Source organism: Mytilus edulis, chromosome 1 (genome assembly GCF_963676685.1).
Source record: "Mytilus edulis chromosome 1, xbMytEdul2.2, whole genome shotgun sequence".
NCBI lineage: Eukaryota > Metazoa > Mollusca > Bivalvia > Mytilida > Mytilidae > Mytilus > Mytilus edulis.
The window spans coordinates 86,539,395-86,563,463 of record NC_092344.1 but is presented as its reverse complement, the minus strand read 5'-3'; the positions used below and the strand labels follow the sequence as shown (position 1 = coordinate 86,563,463).

The 24,069-nt window shown below is 31.9% G+C and overlaps 1 protein-coding gene across 1 annotated transcript; it reads right to left on the bottom strand.

Annotated features, from left to right (window-relative positions):
• Positions 1–5,872: 5,872 nt before the first annotated feature.
• On the bottom strand, positions 5,873–8,865 carry LOC139515117 (uncharacterized). The gene is made up of 2 exons (XM_071304681.1): positions 8,614–8,865; positions 5,873–7,617 (listed from the first exon to the last, which is right to left on the bottom strand). Exons 1-2 carry the CDS (start codon positions 8,616–8,618, stop codon positions 6,399–6,401), a joined length of 1,224 nt encoding a protein of 407 aa, XP_071160782.1. The 5' UTR covers positions 8,619–8,865; the 3' UTR covers positions 5,873–6,398.
• Between the last annotated feature and the right edge of the window lie 15,204 nt (positions 8,866–24,069).

Genomic DNA, 24,069 nt, shown 5'->3' with positions numbered 1-24,069 from the left:
GATCATGTTATGGTGTGTATAAATAAGAGGAAGTTAAACCGCCTTTAATACACTGGGAAAACTAGTTCAAAAGAAATCAGTCTGTAGGTTAAATATGTATACTCTCCTTCAAACAAAGGTATAGATATAAATAGCACATAAGTAATTCTATACACTATTATTATTGTCCTCCTTCTTTAAATATTTTGCACATATTGTCATCTACATTCCAATGCGTGTTCACATGAATAGCCATTGGAATGAAACGTTATGCCTCAAGGAGCCGGTATCGCTTACCTTGCATTATAACTTTAAATTGATCCAATATAATAATAACATCACCAATATTTTTCGTCGAATAGAATTAAGATATTATTCTTGAAAGGCAATAACTCCATAAAAAGGTATAATAGATTTGACTTATTTGTAGATCTTATTTTGGTGATCATTTGTGTTACTTACATTTTCTCCCTAATATAGTTTCCAAACCGAACTATCATGGAATGACAGATGCTAGTTATAGTTTCTTTAAATAACTTCTGCAAATTTGTAAAACATCGACATTCAATTCATTAATTAATTAATTCATTGATCGATTGATTGCTTTCATGCCATGTTCAGTTCTCTTGGCTCTATCATATATATATAAGAAGATGTGGTATGAATGCCATCTCTCCATCCAAGTCTCAATAATTATATGTCAAATAATGGCTTTCGAACTGCATCCTTTGATCACACCGAACAGTCATCAATAAAAGGCCCCATTATGATTAGTATGAAACAATTCAATCAGGAAAACTAACAGTCTAATCCATATAAAACAAAAAAACGAGAAACGTTCCCTGATGGACCACATCGTCAAACGACAATCATTAATAGATATTCCACAAGGACGCGGTGTGTCAGAGTGTAAGATCATCGCAATGGCCGGAGGCCAGAGGGTGATCTAACACTGACACACCAAGTCCGAGTGGGATAACTATTTTACATCCCAGCTGTTTTAGATTAGATAAAAAACCATTTACAATTCATAAAATCTAGTTTAGAACGCCACACAACCGTTATAATATACTTTATATATCACTATTTGATGTATACCCTTTATGACCCCCGAACACGATAAGTAGATATCAATGAATGTCAACTCGCCCCACTTGCCAATCGGCCCACACTAGACGCCACTTTATAAAAAAAAAATCGCCCCACTCTTGTTTACCGACTCGCCCCATTTTTGAAAAAGTGTAAAATCAAATTGAACAGTCAGTCTGACAACTAACTTATTAACGAAAAAGGTTTAAAACCCACTGAATAAAGGTCTGCCAACTCGTCCCACTTATAAAAAGATCTTGCTTCCTTTAAGTATGTTAAATTACTGTTAGTTCGTATCCAGTCGTCCTGGTTCAGTGATATGTTTCGTGGCTTGATATGCTAAAGGTCTTGAGTTCGAATCCCAGCATATACACTGAATTTTTTCTACGTGAATTTTGATAGATAGTCTTTTCCGTATAATTAATTATAAGTTTTATAGTGGATTTGACATTCTCGCCAAAATGTTACAGAACAAAGGAAAGCAAGCATAACATCTGGTAGGGTTGATCCGGCTCAGATCACCCCTGTTAGAACAAAGGAGCTGGGATGTAACTTAACATCAGGGTTCTGATTAAGGAACCAGTTTTATCTAAATTATAAGCAAAACAAATTGTTTTTTTTTTTATAGAAATGAGGATCCGACAAAATACACAAAAGATGATAAAACTGGGAAGTCCGTTGAAACTTGGCTTTAACATTTGAAGGAAGCAAAACATTAAGTTTAATCCCTTAAATAGTGTTATTTCTTTAAAAGCAGAAGTAAGATAATTGTTTTATTGACCACTTACAGTCAACCGCGGTGTTTTAACACAGTTGATAACTGTCACGGCTGTGGAATGATGGATCATGAAATTTACCCGAAAGTGAGTGGATGATTGTGATTAGTTCATTCTATTCACTAGGAAATTGTTTATTATAAAAGTGGACACGAATGATGCATAAGTCAACATACCATAACGATGATTACAGTCCACATTGCATTTGAAAATGTAAAACTGTTTCAGTCATACAGAAAGCCATTTTGCTCAGTTCTTCAAGTGATTTCAAATTCAGATATATTGAAGATATCCTGTCTCTCTATTATCCACATATCAGTCGGTCAGTATTGAAATTTAATATACCCTAGTGAGCTTGTAATAAAGGATATTACATAAACTAGAATGTCTGCTTCATATCTTGCCTTTTTCCTTGATATTGACACAGGTTTACTCTTTGCCATCGTAAGGAGTTTACATATCTCTATTGATAACCTACGCTAGTGCATGTGGACACACTACAAACTGCATGAACAAGGGTGTGCATCTAACATAAAATTGCATAAAACATGGCCGCAGATATCAGAGGGATATTCAAACTTATTATTCGACGGCAATATCACAACGTCATGGCAAAAGTCGAAGAACAACGTAAAGAGGAATACAATTTCGTATCCGGGATTTGCTTTTTGTCTGTTTTTGCTTTGTTTCCGATAATTTTGCTTTTGGTTTTTGTCCGACACTTTTGCGTTTTGTCCGTTGCTTTCGTTCCCTTTTGCTTTTTGTTCGATTATTTTGCTTTTAGTCCGAAATTTTATTTTTTCAGTTGTTTCGGTCCGTTATGCTTTATGTTCAACACTTTTCTTTTTTCCCTGGATTTTTGTCTAACTACCTTCCTGATAAAAGTAAATCCAGAAAAGCGCTTCGGACAGATAAAAATATTAAACGTGTTGTTTTCAATTTTTCACATCACTGGGTCAATACCTCTGCTGGTGGACTATTAGTCCCCGAGGTTATCATTAGCTCAGTAGTCAGTACTTCGGTACTGACATGATTTAACAAACCTTTCTTAAATTTTCCGTTTTATAAATTTTGAAATTATTATGAAACTAAGGTTTCAACTCCCTCAGGCAAAGTTGACTTTAGGTGAATTTGGCTATTGATTTTAGGTATTTTTGACATATAGCTCTTCAACGGTTTCGGTATTTATACACCCTCGGATTTCAAATGTTTGGCTTTGAGCGTTCCTGAAGGTAAATCCAGAAAAGCGCTTCGGACGCATAAAATTATTAAACGTGTTGTTTTCTTTTTTTTTACTGTTAAATTTGAACAATATTTCATTGTTCAAAAGTGCACAAATTACAATTATACAGAAATACAGGGATTCGGAAACAAGAAGAACTTATATAAATCCGTCCCCCTTTTTTTGCTGCTTGAACGATGAATCTGCAAAGGATTTCACACTCTAGAATAATATATTCATGTATAGGCTGTTAAATGCTAACTTGTCATACAACCACTGAAACCTTTACTGGGATTAAAACTTTTATTACAAAGACAAATTTATCTTATCATGGTAAGTGTATGATGTCGACAAGAGATGGCTTTTTTCTTGGCTTTTGTTTTGAGATATTTAGAGTTGCAAGCAACAGGGTGAATCCATTCCCTTTTAAACAGGATTCGTTTGACATTTGTCTTAGAGGCGCCCCAGTGTTACATCTGTTTTATGTCACCAAATACCCAATGTTAGATTGATATGACCAAAGTGTTATTGCAATGACAAGATGTTTTGAAATGTCAATTGATACTGGATAAAAACACACCACATGCATGGTACACAGACATTTGACCACCACTGTATTTCAATGCACTCAGGTTAAGTGTCTGAAGCTTAAAATTCATATTTGCAATATAATTGAATTTGTTGTTTACGAATTTTGTCCTGATCTTTAAGCAATTTGGACCAATATTGATATCTGAGATTTGCTAAACCTTCTATGTACCCTTTCTAACTTGCTGTTCGGTGTGAGCCAAGGCTCCGTGTTGAAGACGACCGTACTATAATGGTTTACTTTTATGAATTGTGACTTGGATTGAGAGTTGTCTCATTTGCACTCATATCACATCTTCTAATATCTACTAACTAACGACCATATGTATTCCAGCCAAGGATCATAACCTTGTAATTACGTTCCAACAATACAAAATCATTTGGGATCTGAATTACTTATCAAAGTTACGTATGTTTAGGGCGATGTTTAACAATCCTGCATAGAAGAAAATTTCGTATCTTGTGTCTCTTAGTGTGAAACTGAATAATAAAAGCTGACTTAAAATTGAGAAAGGAAATGGTGAATATGTCAAAGCGACAACCACCCGACCATAGAGCAAACAACAGCCGAAGGCAACCAATGGGTCTTCAATGTAGCGAGAATTCCCGCACCCGTAGGTGTCCTTCAGCTGGCCCCTAAAATCTGCATAATAGTACAGTGATAATTAAACTTTCAAACGAATAAAATGCGGTTCTATCATTAAAAATGTTATTCTAAAGTTGTTAGTCTATTTTATAGGGATGTCAAAAGATCTGGAAATTAATACTCGGATACTCGGTCGTGATACTCGAGTACTCGCGAGTACTCTGATGAATCTTAAACGTCTACTGAAAAGTTGAGATTTTAGGTGGGATACAGTGTTGTTGTTATTACCTTTCATAAACATATTAACAAAATACAAAATACTACAAAAGTTGCTTCATCCTCTGTTTTTTTTTTATCATTTAAACAATGAACTACCGACCGCCGTTTCTACAAATAACCTATCATAGTAGCAATTATTGTTTGTGCACGTGTTCATGAACCAAGTTCCAATAAAATCATAAATATTTGCTTATAAAGTTCGACAAAGTAGACAATATATGTATCATCTGTTTCTGATGAGTTGGTATTTATATATTATTATAATACGACTGTCCATTAATTTGCCAACAATACTATTGGGCTTTTTTCGTGCTGCTCAGTCTTACCTTTTCTCTTTTTTTGCACTCTCGTTTGCCCCTCTTTTTTTAGCCAGTTTATTTTGGACTTTTTGATTTGAATGCCGCTCTCGTACTTTCGCCAATCTTTAAATTGTAAATTAAACAATTATAGTTAAGTTTCAAATACAGAGTAATTAAATTAATTCAAATGTACATCTCATACCAATCACGTTTACATAGAAGTCTTGAAAACAAACAAAGGTCAGTTTTTAAGGCTTGTGGTGAGTTAATTATTAATCCATAAAAGTGTTGATCCTTGTACAAACACCGTTAAACATGTCTTTAATCAGTTGCGAAGGGTTCACTGCAGGTCACTTTGATTTTGTTCTTGTTTAAAAATATGAGCTGGTCAACAAGTTCAGAAGAAAGACTGTTTGACTTTCTATGTTTTGTTACAAGTAGTGTCCATGAAAACATTCCCTCGGGAGGAAAGGGGGTTGCTGGTACTACTATAACAAATAGTATCCTCAGGGTAAACATATTTATGTTATTAATTGATTTTATTTAGTATTACGAAGGGGATTTTTCAACGGAAAAGTGAGTGAAATGCGAAGAGAAATATCTCAAGATGTATAACAGGCAAACGAGTATCCGAGTACTAAAACTGTACTCGAGTACTCAGCATTCCGAGCGTGTATCCGAGTACTCGAGTACTCGTTGCCATCCCTACTATTTTATAATGATTATATTCATATCAAACCTTCAATTCCATACAAAACAGTCGCAGACGTTTTCTCGGAAAACTCATTTAATGTATTGCCATTTTTGATGAAAAATTAAATAAGGAAGAAAATAGATTGTAGTTATAAATCATTTTACTGCAAAAAGGGTATTTAAATTGAAATCAGATATTCAATTTTGCTTTTCCTTGAAAAACGACATGTGACCCCTGATCTCGATTTCTGAAAAAAAAAACGGTACCATATTTACCTTTGACGACCAAGTTAATTTTGAAGTGCACATATTTTCGGATCGAATGATTTAGTATTTTTGACGAATAAACTTTTACAATTCCTACTTTTGTTACCAGCCAACATGTCGAATGTTGAACACTTTATTAAATGGGTTAGGTTACCTAAACTACTCCAATCAAAAACCCATTAAAACGAAAACAATAGAATTAAAACAAAATACTAGAAGTTAATTTACATAGTTGTAAAAGCGAAATACATTCATCGTCAATTATACAGAATCTACATTATTTGTTTGCTTATGCATGGACAATAATCAATTAAGTCAAATGAAGCATTTAAAAAAAATATGTATTGCAAATTTAATATCAGCGATGTTAGTCGAGTGTGCGAAACAAAGACAATTGTGATTATCGAAGAAAATGCTCGAAAGTTCGACCATAACATATGTTGTCCTTTTTTAAAAAGATGAACAGTTAATGAAATAAATTTAATGATGGTTGACAATGATTTCTTGCATAAAAATCTATGGTTAGGACTATAGACTGACGTCACAGAAATGGCATTACCAAATAAAGCATACGATTTCGAAAGATTCCATGCAACAGTATTTTTTTTTTATAGCAATGACTATCTCTTTCTGTGTAATTTAAGTTTACACCATCGAGCAAAATGACTTGAATCATTTGAAAAATGATCATAACGTTTTTCGCCAAGCTTACTTCGAGCCCTTTCAACCACTTCCTCGGGATCGTAGACAGTATAATCAGTGTTAGAGAAGTCAGTTACTCTGACACTACCATCGAACGGAATTCTTAATGTTTCCTCCCGAATTTTTCTATCTCTATGTAAACCACGAAATGCATAATGAGCTATTTTACACTGTAGTGATTTGTCGTGTGCTATGATTTCAAGCACGACGGCAGTATGCCAACATCTGTAGTACGTATATGTAATTATATCTCCGATCTCCACATCACTTTTTGATTTGATTGGTTGTTTTGGGACATTTAACAACTTTCGATTTCTCTCGAAACACAGTGCACATAGCATTCCTTTTTCACATTCGATTTTATTTCGAAGAACTTCGTCACCGATACCTTGAAATCCTTGATTTGCAAAAAGTCCTTTTACCATCCGTATCTTTCGGATTTGTAAGCTAAGACCCTGTCCCGTAACGCACCATGTTGTAAAATGCTCACAGTTATTGTGTAGCAAGTTGTATTTGAAATCAGGGTTTGATTTCGTTGTGACTGCCCTACTGACAATCTCTTTGGGCGAAAAATGTTCAATAGTATCCGAGTATTTATACACCATAACTTTTATCTTCTTTAAATTTATTCGTTTTGTTTCTCTCAACAGTTTTGCTTTGTTACCAAACGGTCGCATACAATTGTAAATTGCACCAGCTGTCGTGTTTGATGCATGTACCAATTCTAAGTCTACTTTATGATCTTTTTCATTTGAAGATTTAACATCTACAACAATTGCATGGTGATCATATATTCGTCCATGGAACTTGACGTGATCCCCTATTTTTATTTCTTCACTTGTGAAAACCTGAATCGGTTTCACACATTCAAGGCATGCCACAGGTTTTGTCTTTTGTGTTTCTCTACCATCAAGATCATCGTACTTATCTCTAGTTTCATCTATTTTGTTAGAATCCTCAATTTCGGGATATTCTGTAATTTCATCATCTTCAGGTTTTTCTAATACGGTACGTTGCAGTGTTAAAACTTTGACCGTTCCTTCAGATGGAGATCGTTGTTGGTTACTGTGTCTAATTTCATAATCATTCCCAGTCCATATTGTTTTGAATTTGTTCCTTTTACTCTTTATACTCTTCCTAAAAAAGAAAAATGCAGTAACCCCAATCTCTTATTACGTATTTAAATGGATCTTAGAAATAAAACCACTAATTTTTCATAGCCAATTCCTTTCTTTGATAAATTCAACATTCTAATATGACGTCCTTATTACGCTTGGTAAACAAAGCCGTGTTCTAATGAGCACAAAATATATACATTTAAACATCTAACATAAACTCTTATTATATATTTTTATGAAACAACATATATTTACCCTACTCGTAGTTTTTAAACTTATCAAATATGAACTGCAATTCACAGACTCCTTGAGGAGGAAACGGGAACAGCCAAACATTTTTACGGTAATTCGCACGCTTCGACCTATAAAAATACTGTATTTGTCCTATTAGAATCGAAATAATTCCTTCATGTCATGCTCTAACGCTCAGTGTAAAATATTGACAAATATAATGCCTACCCATATTAAAATGAGCATAGAGCATAACATAAAGGAATTATTTCTCAAATTGGAATTTGCAAGCATTAACGGTTCTTTTGCCTGAATTTCAAAAAAGAGGCAGACATTTCATGTCAAAACTATATCTTATCCTGACTTTTTATTAAAAATATCTTCAATTGCATATTAGAGCGCAATTGTTCCAGGAAGTTTGGTAGTACAAACACAGGTGCCTCTGGTCTGAACAACAAATGTACCCTCCTATTCTTTTTTCATATATTTATATTATTATTCTAAAGAAACTTTCAAGTGTTATACTGTGATCCTAAGTCCATAAGATTCCGTTTAATACTTATTTCCCAAATACCTTACTTATTGACAAAGTTACACACTATGCGTAGGAACTATTTTGTTAAAATGTGTACAACTTTCTTGTTTTTTCTTTCTGACCGCGTCCAAATTATTTGATCTATATATTTTTGATACTCGATACTTTATAATACAGCAGTCACAAAACAGACAATACACCAACAAGAAAGAAGAGAAAAAAAAACGATAAGAGAAAATTTAATCTTACCACATTTTTACACTTAAATAGTCTTCGTGTCTACTAGTAAATGTCCCAATTTCGAATAACGTCAGTTACCAGGTAAATTGTTGTATAATTTAAACATTTTAAAATACGTGTTAAACAGGTGTAAAAAAGGTGCAGTTATATCCTTGTTTTTGTTGATATTATACATTTATTGTTTGCCTGGTGATCTATTATATGCCAGAAGCTAGTAAAAAGTAATAAAACTTATCCATGTGAAAATTCAAAACGGAAAGTACCTTTTCAAATGACAAAATCTAAAAATCAAACACACAAAACGACTGTCATATTCCGGACTTGGTACAGACATTTCCTCAATGATAATGGTGGATTAAAGAAGATTGTATAGTCAGTTAAACCTCTCATTAGTAAACGCCTGGTATAAAAACCTGTACAAACAAAGCCATGCATAAGACGTTCAGTTGTCCTAGTCGCATTAAAATTTATACCTTTCTTGATCTACATATCTATGGTGTGAGTGTTCTGTTGGTTCTTTTTATTTGCACAATTTTTGAACATCAGCATGATCATGATCATGATAATCAATCTATTTTTAGGTGAAACACAAGCATGGTTCCCAATTTCTTTCAACGGTATTGCTTTCTTTGAAAACAAAAGAATCAAAATGTACTAAAATAACAAATGTTTTGGAATTATTAAAACATAATGATTGTCAAAGGTGAATGCAGGGTAAAACTGACTCTCGCTTTTCATTATGATTCAAATCGAAGCCTAAGCACAGGCGAAGTTTGTTCATGTTCGTATATGTTCAATGTTTTATTAATCAAATATCACGTTTATAATAACTATAAGCTTTTGGTATATGCGATATAGCATTTGTTTTTAAATGCATTAAAGTAAAGAGCCTAACATATTCAAATCAATGATAATAGAATAGTGCATTATTCTTTTAGAGCATAACTTTCATTTAGAAATTGTTTTGACAGTATGAAAAAATTATGTTTGACCATGTTTTTTCTCGTAGTATAGGTTTGATTTCTCGACCCGTTACAGAAATATTCATATTCTAAACAGATTGCAATAATTAGTCAAACTTTGTTTACCAACGTAAGCACAATCATATTGGTAAAGGAAGTGACTTATATTTTTAATTAAAAAAGAAATAAAAAAAAACCTTTTATAATAGACAATAACAATATTTCTGATTTTTTTTTTAGCATATTTGGTATGTCTAATGGACGTGTATTTAAACAAAAAGCTGTTTTTTTATGAAGAGCAGCAATACAGATGATGTTCTTTTGTCTTAAGTGTGTGTAGGTATCGTGTTTCATGAATTAATACGTCCTATTCTTCATTTTCCATTATTTGAGTTTGTCTAGTGCATCGATGCTATAAAAAAGTTTCCTTGAGCATGAAATATACCCTCTTTTATTACTACAGTAGTTATGGCGAATTTATGTCTTGAGATAACTGCTTACTAAATGTATGATGCTTTTTCTTTTTTCCTTTCTGTCATTTTGTTTTAATTATAGATCTTGACATGCAATTTCCTACCAATTTATCTTACAAAGATCTAAAAGTGTCCTTCTGGTTTTTTAACTGTCGTAACTGTTTCTGTTTTATCAGTGACACAGCTTCCATTTCTGAGGGTGTGGATGGGTCTTTCATGTAATTATTCTTGATTTTTTTAAGGTCTTTTTTCTCTATTCTTTATATTTTTTACCAATTATTTTCTATTATTTCTTTATTCTTTTTTTTCGGTATATTTGGTACATCATGCTCTATTCTTTAAATCCCATCTAGACCAAAATTAATGCTATGAAACTAAGGCCTACCTTTATATATAGGAAAGATAAAGAGAGAAAAACTAAATGTATATTTTAGTAGTTAGAAGTAGGTTTCTAACATTTTACTAATCTACCCTTAATACAATTATATATCTTTCTAAGCATATTTTCGTATATTTATATATAATTATTATTTGTTTTAAATCCCAAACGCAAACATGATTTGTGGTAAAACTAAAATCATAAATTGCCAAATGCCTCATTCTTTATATAAAACTCGTTTTGATGAATGTGGTATTCGTCATTTGGCATCCAAATGGACCCAACTGTGCGTCTTTTCTTACCAACTTGTTCCTTTATTATTTTAATAAAGTCGCCATACAAATACTTTTTAAGAAGAACTAAACTAAACAAAACGAGATAGATTCAATTTTGCCATTGTAAACTTTTTATTTCTATATAGAATTTGTCAGTGCCTGAGTAAAAAACTGATACAATTAAGTGGAACAAGATAAGGGGAAACCAATCTTCTAATGACGGTTGGGTATGTTTGAAGGATTTGTTTAGAACAAACGATTTATTGTTTTCACCTGTTGCTAGGCCAGAAGCTTTACAGAAACCTTTCTAATAGTTGTATAACATATAACTCCGAATAATATTTTTTGCTATTCCAAAAAACTAACATAAATATAATAAGACGGTCAAGCACGTGTAATCGTATAATGATACTTTTTCTACGTCTGTTTGATTTCATATGAATCATGAAAAAAAAGATATGCATATTATCGCTTTACTTATATAAGAGTATTACTTTGCGGGATGGATCAGTCAAAGAAATTATCATTTCTGGCATCTCCCTTGTTTCACATTTCAATATAGACATTTTTTATAACCACATGCTGAACACCTACGTACCCAATGTTCACTTGTGGTGCTAGCAAACAATACACCCTTAATGCTTTCATTTAGCTTATTGTAACGAAATTGAACCACACTGTTTGCATATAGCTGAACATTATATCTATTCCTAATTCGTAACTGATATTTGAGATAACAACATTCGTTTGAAGGTATGTTTTATCGGTCATATATATTTTGTTTTTGTTTAAGTGAAAAATAAATAAAAACTTTTTGTTCAAAGCTGACAGTATAATTTTTACTAGAAAAAGGCCGCCACATTCTGGACTGATTCAGGTATTTATGCAATCATTCACTATTTTTTAATTAGATTAATCTATTGTATTAATTGTCAAAACTCCACTAGCCTAATTATTACAAAAAGCTATCATTTATATATAGATACAATTAATAAAATAATGTCTTAAACAAAATAACCATTGTATTATACATTAGAGTGGTAATTTCAGTCATTTCAAAGTTTATGTTTAAAAAAAGGTAAAATCTCAAAATTACCGAAAGCCGATGAAATTTCAAAATGGAAAGTCCCTACTCAAAACGCAAAATCAAAAGCTCAAACAAATGGATAACAACTGTCTTATTCCTCACTTGGTACAGACATTTTGTTATGTAAATTATTGTGGTTTTAACTTTGATTTATAACTAGTTAAAACACTCACTTGTATGGTCGATCGATTAAAATTTCATTATATTGACAAGGATGTGTGAACAAAAATAACCTTTTAGGTCATTTTTTAGTAGCAATAAACAAAAAAACCATGTCAATTGGACATGCTTTGATACTATTTATGCCCTTGCATTTTTACTATATAGCATTTTTGTTCGCTTTGGGGATTCCGTATATCGTCAGATTATCGGAATTCCGAAGGGGACTAACTGTGCACAACTTATTACGGACCTGCTTTTGTATTGCTATGAGTTACAATTTATGACACAAAAAAAAGACCCATCGAAACAACATCTGATAAACAAATTTAATAATACTTTAAGATATTTGGATGATATTTTGGCTCTCAGTATGTATATTAATTTTTTTTTATCCTGTTGAACTTACTTTAAATAAAGCTAATACTAACAATGATCACTGCCCTTTCCTCGATTCTGATATCTATATCACTAACGGAAAGCTGAATACTAAAATTTATGAGAAAAGAGATGATTTTTCATTTCCTATCGTTAATTATCCATTTTTAGATGGTGACGTTCCCTTGTCAACATCTTACGGTGTTTATATATCTCAACTTGTACGATTCGCTCGTGTATGTAACAATTTTTTAGATTTTAACGAGAGAAATTTATGTATTACTGAAAAATTATTACACCAGGGTTTTCGATATCACAAACTAGTCAAAATATTTACTAAATTTTATCATCGGTATAAGGACATCATTCGTAAATATAGCTCAACATGCAGACTTCTTATACGTCCAGGTATTTCACATCCATTTTTTTTATGGAAATATTCATTATAAAGCACAAAGGTGTCAGTATTCACCTCAAAAACTAACAAAACATTTGAACAGACTTATTAAGAAGGGATATAGTTACGATACTGTTGTCTGGTCATTAAAGATTGCATATTTTGGCGTTAATATTGATTCACTTATAGGGTCTTTGCATCGGAACTAAACACATTTATTCAAAAACAGTTGTTGGCATGACACGGGTTATGTTCTTCTCATAAATGTTATGATAATATGATACTAAACCCCTAACGGGATGGATTGTGCCTGATGTTCACATGATGAAATCATAATCTTTCAGTCAGTTTAAATGAAGTCTGGAGCTGGCATGTCAGTTAACTGCTAGTAGTCTGTTGTTATTTATGTATTATTGTCATTTTGTTTATTTTCTTTGGTTACATCTTCTGACATCAGACTCGGACTTCTCTTGAACTGAATTTTAATGTGCGTATTGTTATGCGTTTCTTTTCTACATTGGCTAGAGGTATAGGGGGAGGGTTGAGATCTCACAAACATGTTTAACGCCGCCGCATTTTTGCGCCTGTCCCAAGTCAGGAGCCTCTGGCCTTTGTTAGTCTTGTATTATTTTAATTTTAGTTTCTTGTGTACAATTTGGAAATTAGTATGGCGTTCATTATCACTGGACTAGTATATATTTGTTTAGGGGTCAGCTGAAGGACGCCTCCGGGTGCGGGAATTTCTCGCTACATTGAAGACCTGTTGGTGACCTTCTGCCGTTGTTTTTTTTCTGTGATCGGGTTGTTGTCTCTTTGGCACATTCCCCATTTCCATTCTCAATTTTAATAATAGATAAAAATGACAAAAAGTTGGGTAGAGCAGTCACCATTGTAATATAATTTTACTCACTATAAAAACAAACACATATGTAACAAAAAAACACAAAAAGTATGAGTTAAAAATAAGCTGTCTTTTTTTGTCTTTAATTGTCAAATAAATAATATTTGAACCATAATTGATACAAACTTCATACTTGACAGAAAACAACAAATTTTATAATATGAACCAATGCAACCCGGATTTGTTTTTTTCTCAATTGATTTATGACTTTCGTACAGCGATATACTACTGTTGAATATATATACATATTTTACACTACTGAAACGGATATATTAAGTCTTTAAACGAACTACAGTTTTAATTGTGTTTTAAAATCAATGTAACATCCTTTAAAGTTCAAATGAACTTCCTCAACTGGATCTTATAAGCTCAAGGTCAAATATTATTGATTTTTTTTAAATCGACAAGTTTTAACATGTTAATAAAATAATAACAAGGAACTATTTGTAGGTACAAAAGGAAAACATTTTTCATGTTGTTCTTGTTATTTCCAACAGGAATATATTTAGACAAATATAATTATTTTTTTAATTTGAGAAAATAACATTTTCACATGAAAAGAACGGAAATGATTTGGATTTTCAGTGTCTTTGTCGAATTTTTCTGATATGTTATAAGTAGTTAACTGATGGCAGACTTTTTATTTTTTATTTTTAAGATAGAAATCTCCATAGCTTAAATGAAAATGTCGTAAATTAGCGATTGCCCTTATTTACGACATTTTCATTTTAGCTATAGTATACCAACAACTCAAATATGCTATGAAAATGTAATGTATGCTTACATATTCGATGATTTCTTTTATCTATCAAAATCGTGTTGTAATTCAATTTTCTTCTAGATTCTATCTGCATTTATTGCAAAAATAGAAATAGAATCGATGCAAATTAAGAAAAATAAATCTCATCCCATTTTGACCATTCAAATGATTTTCTTGTCTTTTCGTGCATGTTTCATATGCTATGATTTGCCATGTTCTGCTGAATAAAGAGTAGCATTTCTCAACTTTTCCGGTTTTCCTTTTTTTCTGAGAATGCATGATATAATCTAAACCCTTGCTAAAAGAAATACTAAATTTTGTCTGAAATTTGTCGTTTTCGTATACAATCTTTCTAGATGAGTTTTACGTTTTTCTACTGTCAGAGATTTTATTATTTTGTCTTCCTCAACCTACTAATATCTTGTTTTGAAATTTTGTCAATTTCATTATTATAAATACATGTTTGAGATTTTTCAAAAAACAGTTAAAGTGCATTAAGGTTATCAATTATAAGATACATATTAAAACTTTCGAAATCGAAAGTCAATTAAAAAAAAGGGGGAAGCCCATACAGACTGATAAAATCAAACACTAACAACCGATGTAACGATTTAAAAACATCTGTCATGTTCCAGACTTGTATCAGGCAGTTTCCAAATATTATAGTTGGTTAAACCCTGTCTAGCTTAACATCTTATTTATATAACGGGTTGTTTTTGGTGATAAGTTTAAGAAATATTCTTTCACATTTAGAAATTTTATCACATTAGATATTTTATCTGCTTAATTTGGGGATGATTTTATCATAAATTTATTGATTGATTGATTCTTTATGTCAAGTTTCAAGTTTCAAATATCAAATACTCACGATAGTCAGTACGATAAATGCAGAAATTAATCAAATAAACTGTATAACATTAATCTTATTTTTTGTTAAAGTAAAAAAATTCGGGTCAATCAGGTTTGTTATTCCTGATTTTCATATGTGATATATACATGTAAGTATGCAATCCCGCATCATTCTTTATTTATGTGCTTGTCATTTGTCAAGAGCGTGTAGTTAAGTGGTTTTCGCTGTTGCATGTCCGTCATATTTATTTTGGTTTTGTTATGAATTAGGCAGTTGGTTTGCTCAATTGAACTGTTCCATATTTTTTTAATATCGGGGCCTTTTATAGACGACTTTACAGTATGTTTTTTTCTCATTGTTAAAGGCTATAAATGCCTACATCCACTTCGTTTAAACTTTGGTGGATAGTTGTCTCAATTGCAATCATACCACATCTCCTTTTTTATAGAATCAATTTGATTGAAATACAGATCATGCGTTGAAGCTACGCTTACAACATAACCATCTGACAACGCTTCTTTCTACTTTCTGTTTTGAAGACAGTTCGGACTCCTTTTGGTTATATCGTTGTGACATCCTTCATCACCAAAACATGAAGGCAGAAATGTGTTGGTTGTTAAAAAATATCAAAAACAGATAGTAGAAAGGAGTGTATGCAAGATCCGAACAAGCAGCGGCTGCATACTGAGTATGTATCTCGCAGTTGATACGGTACTCATGAGTTTGCGTTTCCTAAAATGATTTCTGGCTTTCAATGAAACGTTTGATTCATCGATTCCAATTGTTAAAATTAATTCTTCGAATGTCTTACAAACGCCTTCATGGGTAGGTTGACCGTTATGGACCATGGCTTTATTCCTATTAGCGACAATTATGTCTTCTGTTCCTTAGTTGTGACACGACTGTAATAGTCTTATCATCTAAAAATAAATTATAATGATCTAAATCGAACGCCAAAAGTCTTTTCATTTTTTTGCTGGATTTCAGTCCCACCAATTAAAACCATAAATCTCCTTATGTGAAACATAATAGGTTGTGTCTAGTTTTGTATATAATATTTCTTCGGCAGACGAAAGAGCAGTGTTCTCCATGCGAGTGATGTGCAAATGCTAATCCATAGCATGCAAAATATCATTTCACTTCATCAAGGTCAAGCTGTGAATATTTGTTTTCGTTTTTTTCCAATATATTTATGTATTTAATGATGCAATCTCATTATATTTCAATTATGAGATAAATATTTTGAGACATGAAAAGTTATTAGCATTTTAATTTGGTCCTGTTATTGTCCTGTCATCGATTCAGCTATAAGTGAAACCCCACATTTGCCGAGATAAGCAAAGAAAGACAACTCCTGTGTTACAAGGACAACACTCAACGATTAAACAATATTCATTTATCTCCAAATTGATTTATAACTTTTTATATAAAATATAATAATATTCAACATTTTGTAAGAATAGGACCGTTTCTGTGTTTGTTACATTTTAGTGTTGTGTCGTTGTTCTCCTCTTATATGTAATGCGTTTCCCTCGGTTTTAGTTTGTTACCCCGATTTTGTTTTTTGTCCATGGATTTATGAGTTTTGAACAGCGGTATACTACTGTTGCCTTTATTTAAGTATTATTTTAACGAAATACTAATGATTTTCTTTATACTAGGCATAAATTACCTTAGCCGTATTTGGACAAAATGTTTTTGAAATTTTGGGTTTTCATTGCTACTTTTTCGAAAAACTAAGGATGTTCTTACCCCCAGGAGTAGATTACCTTAGCCGTATTGGCACAACTTTTTGGAATTTTCGGTCCTCAATGCTCTTCAACTTTGTATTTGTTTGGCTTTTTAACTGTTTTGATCTGAGCGTAACTGATGAGTCTTATGAAGACGAAACACATGTCTGGCGTATTAAATTATAATCCTGGTACCTTTGATAACAATTATGTAGACGAAACGCGCGTCTGGCGTATTAAATTAAAATTCTGGTACCTTTGATAACTATTAAGACCTAACTTGAAGGCTTCTAACTTCAATTAATATAGAATGGCCGAATTGGTTCTTTTAAAAAAACTGTTAAAAATCAGAGTTCCCGATAATTTAGTCAAATGTTAGATGGCCTTCTGCTGTTTTCTGCTCTTTGGTCGGGTTGTTGTCACTTTGACATATTTCCCATTTCTATTCTTAACTTTATTTGACTTCTAACAAAGTGTTTGTAAACTTTCTGACGATGAAACAAAGTATTGAATTGACTTTAATATTTGCTGTGTCTTGCTGCTATTCTTCATTTGCCCGTCGTTGACATTATTCAACATCTTTAAGCAGATGTTCCCTTTTGGGCTTGCCTCATACTAGTTTTAACAACATTCAGACATTTTCTGCTATGATCACCAAAAGTGATTGATATTAACATGCACATTGTTTTTTTCTGCACATTTTTCAAAGCATAATTCGAATACAAAAGCATAAATTGCCTGGAATTTCAAATCTATTTAGGAATATATTATTACTATTAGTGTATCGAAAGAACAACGACAGTTACATGCATTATTTAAATTGATCGTAAGACATTGCAATTGATGACTTAAGATACAACGTTTTAAATAAAAGAATAAAATTTCAAAAGGTTAAAATTTCAATTGCTGTAAAGTAGGATGTCTGTTAAAAAAGCCTTGAAATTAACAAATGATCAAACTATTTGTGTGGATTCATTATCATTCGTTGGATATCGATTTTCGTGGAATTCCATCCATTAAAATTGATACCCATGAAAATAAATAAATCCACAGTATCACAAATGTACAAATTACACAGTTACAAGTAACAAATTTACTATTTACGAATTTGTGCATTTTGACAGTTTACGAATTTAGAATTTTTATCTTGTTGGCTTTCCATGTGATATCCATACATAAGTGATTGCATGTCCACATTTGAAAGTTAATATCAACAAAACTTCTCCAGCCTGTCATTATTATCGATTGTTATAATTTGAGGAAATAGGAATACATAAGATGAAAACGTTTTAATTGTTATTTGTTTCCGTTATTTGCAATCAATGAACGTTTTCTTGCAAAGATCAAATCACTTGCCTCCATTGGGAAATCTTTGGTAAAAAAAAACTCATCTGGAAATGCCTTAAATCATCTCTAAAGTTTTCTAACGATCACTGTCGTATATGGTGTTCTTATCGCTAAAACATATATTTTTCTCCACATGTTACTACAGCATTCAGTTGCGTCTAGATAAACTCACCATATATAACAGGATTAAATTTTGTTTTACGCCAGACACGCGTTTCGTCCACAAAAGACTCACCAGCGACACTCAAATCCAAAAAAGTTACACAAATAAAGTACGAAGTTGAAGAGCATTGAAAACCAAAATTGCTTAAAGTTTTGCCAAATACAGCTAAGGTAATCTATGCCTGAGGTAGAAAAGCCTTAGTATTTCAAAAAAATCAAAAATTTGTAAACAGTAAATTTATAAATATAACCATATCTATGACAAGTAATGTCAGCACAAAAAGTGCTGACTACTGGGCTTGTGATACCCTCGGGGAAATATATCTCCACCAGCAGTGGCATCGACCCAGTGGTTGTAAATAAACTCACCATAGATACAAGGACTAAAATTAGTATATACGCCAGACGCTCGTTTCGTCTATAAAAGACTCATCAGTGACGCTCGAATCCAAAAAAGTTAAAAAGGCCAAATAAAGTACGAAGTTGAAGAGCATTGAGAACCAAAATTCCTAAAAGTTTTGCCATATACAGCTAGGTAATCTATATCATGAAAACGTGGACAAGGATAATTGTCATATGACAGACAAAAACTTCTTATCGTACGGCATCTACAAACGAAGTTATAAAACATCTCTATCTTTTACTTTCTAAGTTATAAAGCTTAACACAAATAGTTTAAGCTGCTGTCATCGGATTGTAACCCCTATGTTTCGCATTCTACGGAATTTGTCGCTGACCAGACACTAAACAATTATCCGACAATCTTGACATTATGCCTACATTTCTTGGAGGATATTTTTACAAAAAAAAATATTTTGCGTTATTGTCATTAAGAATGAAATAAAATATATTGAAGTGCTGTTCTTTTATAGCTTTTTTTTATTTTTTGAAAAATAACTACATTGCTTCTTACTGTGTTCCTTTTATTGAAATTGAAAACAAGTACGTACGGTTCAGTTCTGTCAGACATTAAGATATATTTGATTTTTGTCTTGGAGGCGTTATAAATCCGTTGTCAAGCAGATAAATCATCCTTCTTCGCACATTTTTTTGTAGCTTTTGAAACGATATAGTTTATGCTCGTTGATTATATGGTTACTTGTAATTGTTCATATTTGTGCTCCATGCAAATCAGTTTTTATCAGTCATGAATGCAAAGCAGGTTGATGTCGATTGTTTCATTTTGTTAAAATATAGTTATATTATTTAAACTTGTAAATCATTTTAGAAATCCCCAATCACATGCACTGTTGTCCTCAACAGGAAGCACCACCTGTTTGGTGGCATAAGCGTATCCTGCAATTCTGGTGTAGATATATCTAGTAACAGATCTAAAAGAAAAGTCTCTTGTGAGATGACTCACATGTCAAAATGATAGATCAAAATTTTAATTCGTTTTTTTTTTTAAATAAGTTTTATATTAAGCATACTATGTTGATGAAAATAACCATTTTATGGGAAAATAAAAGACTTATATATTTATTCCAATTGAATATTATTTCTTCTGCTATTGAACTGGAGATGTTGCCGTTTCAAGTAATATGAAGCAACGATTATTCCAAAACGCTTATTACAATCGTTGAAATAGGAGTTACAAGATTGAATATAACTATTTGCCCATTCTATTGATTTTGCAACGTTTGATTCAAATCAAACTTCACGTCTTTTCAAAACTAACTAGTACCGTAACCGGATCTACCACCAAATAAGCAAGACATGTATTAAATGAGAAAGTGCTCATTTTTATGAATTGTTACTGTATACTGAAACAGAATAGAAGGCCGTTTCCTAATATGCTTGCCTTTGAATCCATCCGGAAATTTTTTTAAACATCTCAACTATTTCTTTTTGTCTGTTAATAGAGAAAAAGTTTATAAATCATAATTTCCGTCTTTATTTATATATTTTCACCAGCACTGATTAAGACCAATTCATCAGCGCAGAAAATTCTCTTACTGGACAGTCTAAATGACTATAAAATATGGTAGGGTGGTACGTTTTCCTTAATATTTCGATAAGCTGGTGTATGTATTAAAATTTTTATTTTTTTCCGTGGGAGTGTATGTGTGGTATTTGGAGGAGGGGTCTAATCCATTTAGCTTATTTCCCGTTCCAGAATTTACTGCAAAAGAGAGACGAAAGTTACAAAAGTCGAAGACAAACTGATAATGCCATTGAAAAAAAAGAAAAACAATCAAAGGACAACGAATGGTAAATAAGTCAACATAGAAATCTCAGGCGCTCAGGAAGAGTAATCGGATCTGCTCCATATGTGACATCCGTTGTGTTGCACGTGTACGTACAAATTCGTTGATAAGTTTAATTCGGTCGGTCATACTCTAGGAGAAGATGACGAGACTTTGGTAATAACAATTTAAACATTTCCCACGGTTTGAAATTGATAAAATCAATATAATTATAATCTTATTCGAATATTGTTTTGACGTAAAGTCATGATATCTTGTCTATGTTTGATACCTTTTTGAAGAAAAAATACATTTAAAATCACGTCTTATTATTTGCATTTGTATATCAAAATAATTCGAATGGATTAATATTTGACACATAATCAGATACAATCAATTTCAAAGTCAGAATATAAGTCTTTTGAATTTTTACACATACCTAAGGTTAAACAGTATTATACAGCACGTCGTAGCTGCCGCATGTGAAAATATGTTTATATATGCACACAATTTTCAGTATACGCACATATTTTTTTCGATATATGCACAATCTTTTTCTATATATGCACATTCTTTCCCTATATATGCACATAGTTTACTATATTTTAACATACTTTTTCTATATATATGCACATTTTTTTTTTGTAAATGCACTTTAAAGTAAAGTACAATTTATCTAAATCAACGTTTTAAAATTTTTGAGGAAGATTGAGATCCATTTGATTTACATTTAATACAGGAGCTAGCTGACAAATTCCATTGTTGTTTCGAAAAAATGATAAAACACTTTATACTGCAAAAACAGTTAACCCGTCATATTTATTCACTCTTTTTTGAATTGCCGCTTAATCTTAATTTATTTCTTATACGAGTTCAATTCAGTCATTTTAAAGAAAGTATTTCATAACAAAATCTTTAAACATTTTCCTATCATACATTTTCATATCGGCATGGATGACGGATTGCATTATTGTTTGGCGTTTAAAACAACTTCCAGCAATATCATTACTTTTCGTGGTGATCAGTTTTTATTGCTGGAGGAAGCAGGAGTGCTTTGAGAAAACCACCAACACTTCGTTAGGAATACTTACAATTCTAGACAATCGAGATTGAAGTATCACGTGAGGGATCCGAACTCACAACCTGTGTTGACAGGCTAGTGATACAGTATTTCGAAACCTTAGACCATTCGGTTGATAAAAATAAGATGCGTTACAAATATGCGGGAAAAGTTTACCATTTTTGTCGATATCATACATTTATTGTTTGCCTAGTAATCTTAAAATAATAGTTTGGTATAGACCGTAATCTAGTCAACTCTATGTATTGAAGTCTTAACAATGGTTATGCACTAAATCGTGTTCTTTTGATGTTATTGTATGAGTGTTCTGCACTGAAAGTTTTACTATATCAACATGATTATTACCATTACCCTTTTTTTAAGTAATACACAAAAATAGTTCTCAAGTCCTTTCAACAGTATTGCTTAATTTGAAAAGGAAAGAATTTAAATATCCTACAATTACACATGTTATGAAAAAAAGTATATACAATTAAAGGTCTTTCCACATGAAAGACATTTTGAAAAGAAGCTAGTTTCCTTATACTGATAGGATAGATAAATAGTTTCTATATATTTTTGAGTGAAATAAGGGAGATAATGTGCAACTTCCGGTGAAGTAAATTTCTCTTTCTGTCTCATATGATGGCTTCTTTCACACTGATTCCAAAAATATATAGTAACTATATACTTTTCTGTGTAGAACGAGAGATAATTTGTCACTTCCGGTTGATCGAAAGTCATTTTTAGTCTTGAGTGATAAGATAATGTATCTAATTTACAAAATATATGTAAAAGAGGCTACTTCCGGTTTATTCAAGTTCATAATTCCGGTTGTCATTTTCCAAGGTCATATGTCACTCAACCTTTTGTATAAGTTGATATGGATTTATAATAAACCAAGTTGAAGTAATAATCAATTGCCTTATAATTGAACATTTCAGGAACATTAACTCCTATAAGATGCCATTGTATTGTTTCAGACCAAATGGAACATATCTTCATTACAATAAAGCAAACATTTTGCACTTGTTCTTTTATATATACCTTTCAAAGTGTTTGCGAAAATGCAAAAATAAGCAAAAGTCAAAATTTAGAACTTCACCTTGACCTTTGACCTTGACCTAATTTTATTTTTTGGATCAAGGACCTTAAATCAAAAGATCCTAGGTCTCTTTCACTTAAGGTTTACAAGATAGAAATGTATCTCAATTATATCAAATACATAAGGGGAAATAACTCTCATATGGAGTGTTCATATCTCTTCGGTCAAAATACAACAAATCATGCAAAAGATATAACGAGCAATTTAATAAAATAAATTTGTCGTAATCTTTTACGGTTGTGAAAGAGTAGTGGACACAAGGAAAACAGTATTGGGGGAGATAACTCCTACAAAGAAAAGTATTCGGTTATGCAGGGTATATTTCAAAGGCGCATAAACTCTTCGATATCATATACCAAATATCTAAGCGACATATTGCAAAACAAATATTTATCGCAAGAACAAAGACCTAATAATGATCGTTGAAAATATATGCAGGGTATGAATTGATCTTCGGCTTGAGATTAAAATCTTAGCCTTACCTTTTGTGTATTTACAAGTTCTTCAAGAGAGATACATAGATGTACATTCTATTATGACAATTCTGTTTTTTTAAGCAGATGAATTCATTTCATATTGTTTTTGATCAAAGTTTTAGGGAGTTTTTTGTTCGTGCGGAATTGCATTATCAAGCATAGCGTCGAGAACAAAACACACAACAATTTTATCCATCTTTCAAATCATAACTTTCATTTAGAGATTGTATTGACAGCGTAAATGAAGTTGGTTATTTTCGACAATGTTTTATATGAATAGAAAATGTAAGCAAAAACGCACTTTATGATGTAGTTACGCAGTATATTGATTTAGGAAGCGTAGTCGTATATTAAAATAGAAATAAATGTCCTACGCAAATAAGAATTTATATAACTAGTATCAACAAGATGTCTGATATTCTATCAACAATTTAGTTTATAGAACAGTTTCTGTTGACGTGTCAGTAAACAAACAATTGCACACACTTTTTGACGAAGAACAGTAATAAAAATGATGTTCATTTCCCTTTAGTGTGTGTAGTGATTGTGTATCATAAATTGATACACCATATCCTTTATTTTCCATTCCATAAATAGAGATTGTGTAGTGCTTTCTTCAGCTTTATATGTGTTGTTCTTGTATTTATTATCTGCATAAGAAGTATGTTGATACAACAACCAGAGTTTGGTAACACATTAACAACTATTAAAGTCTGGTAATAACACAGCAGCGCATGCACTTCATTATGATGGGACATACCTGTTACAACTTGAACAA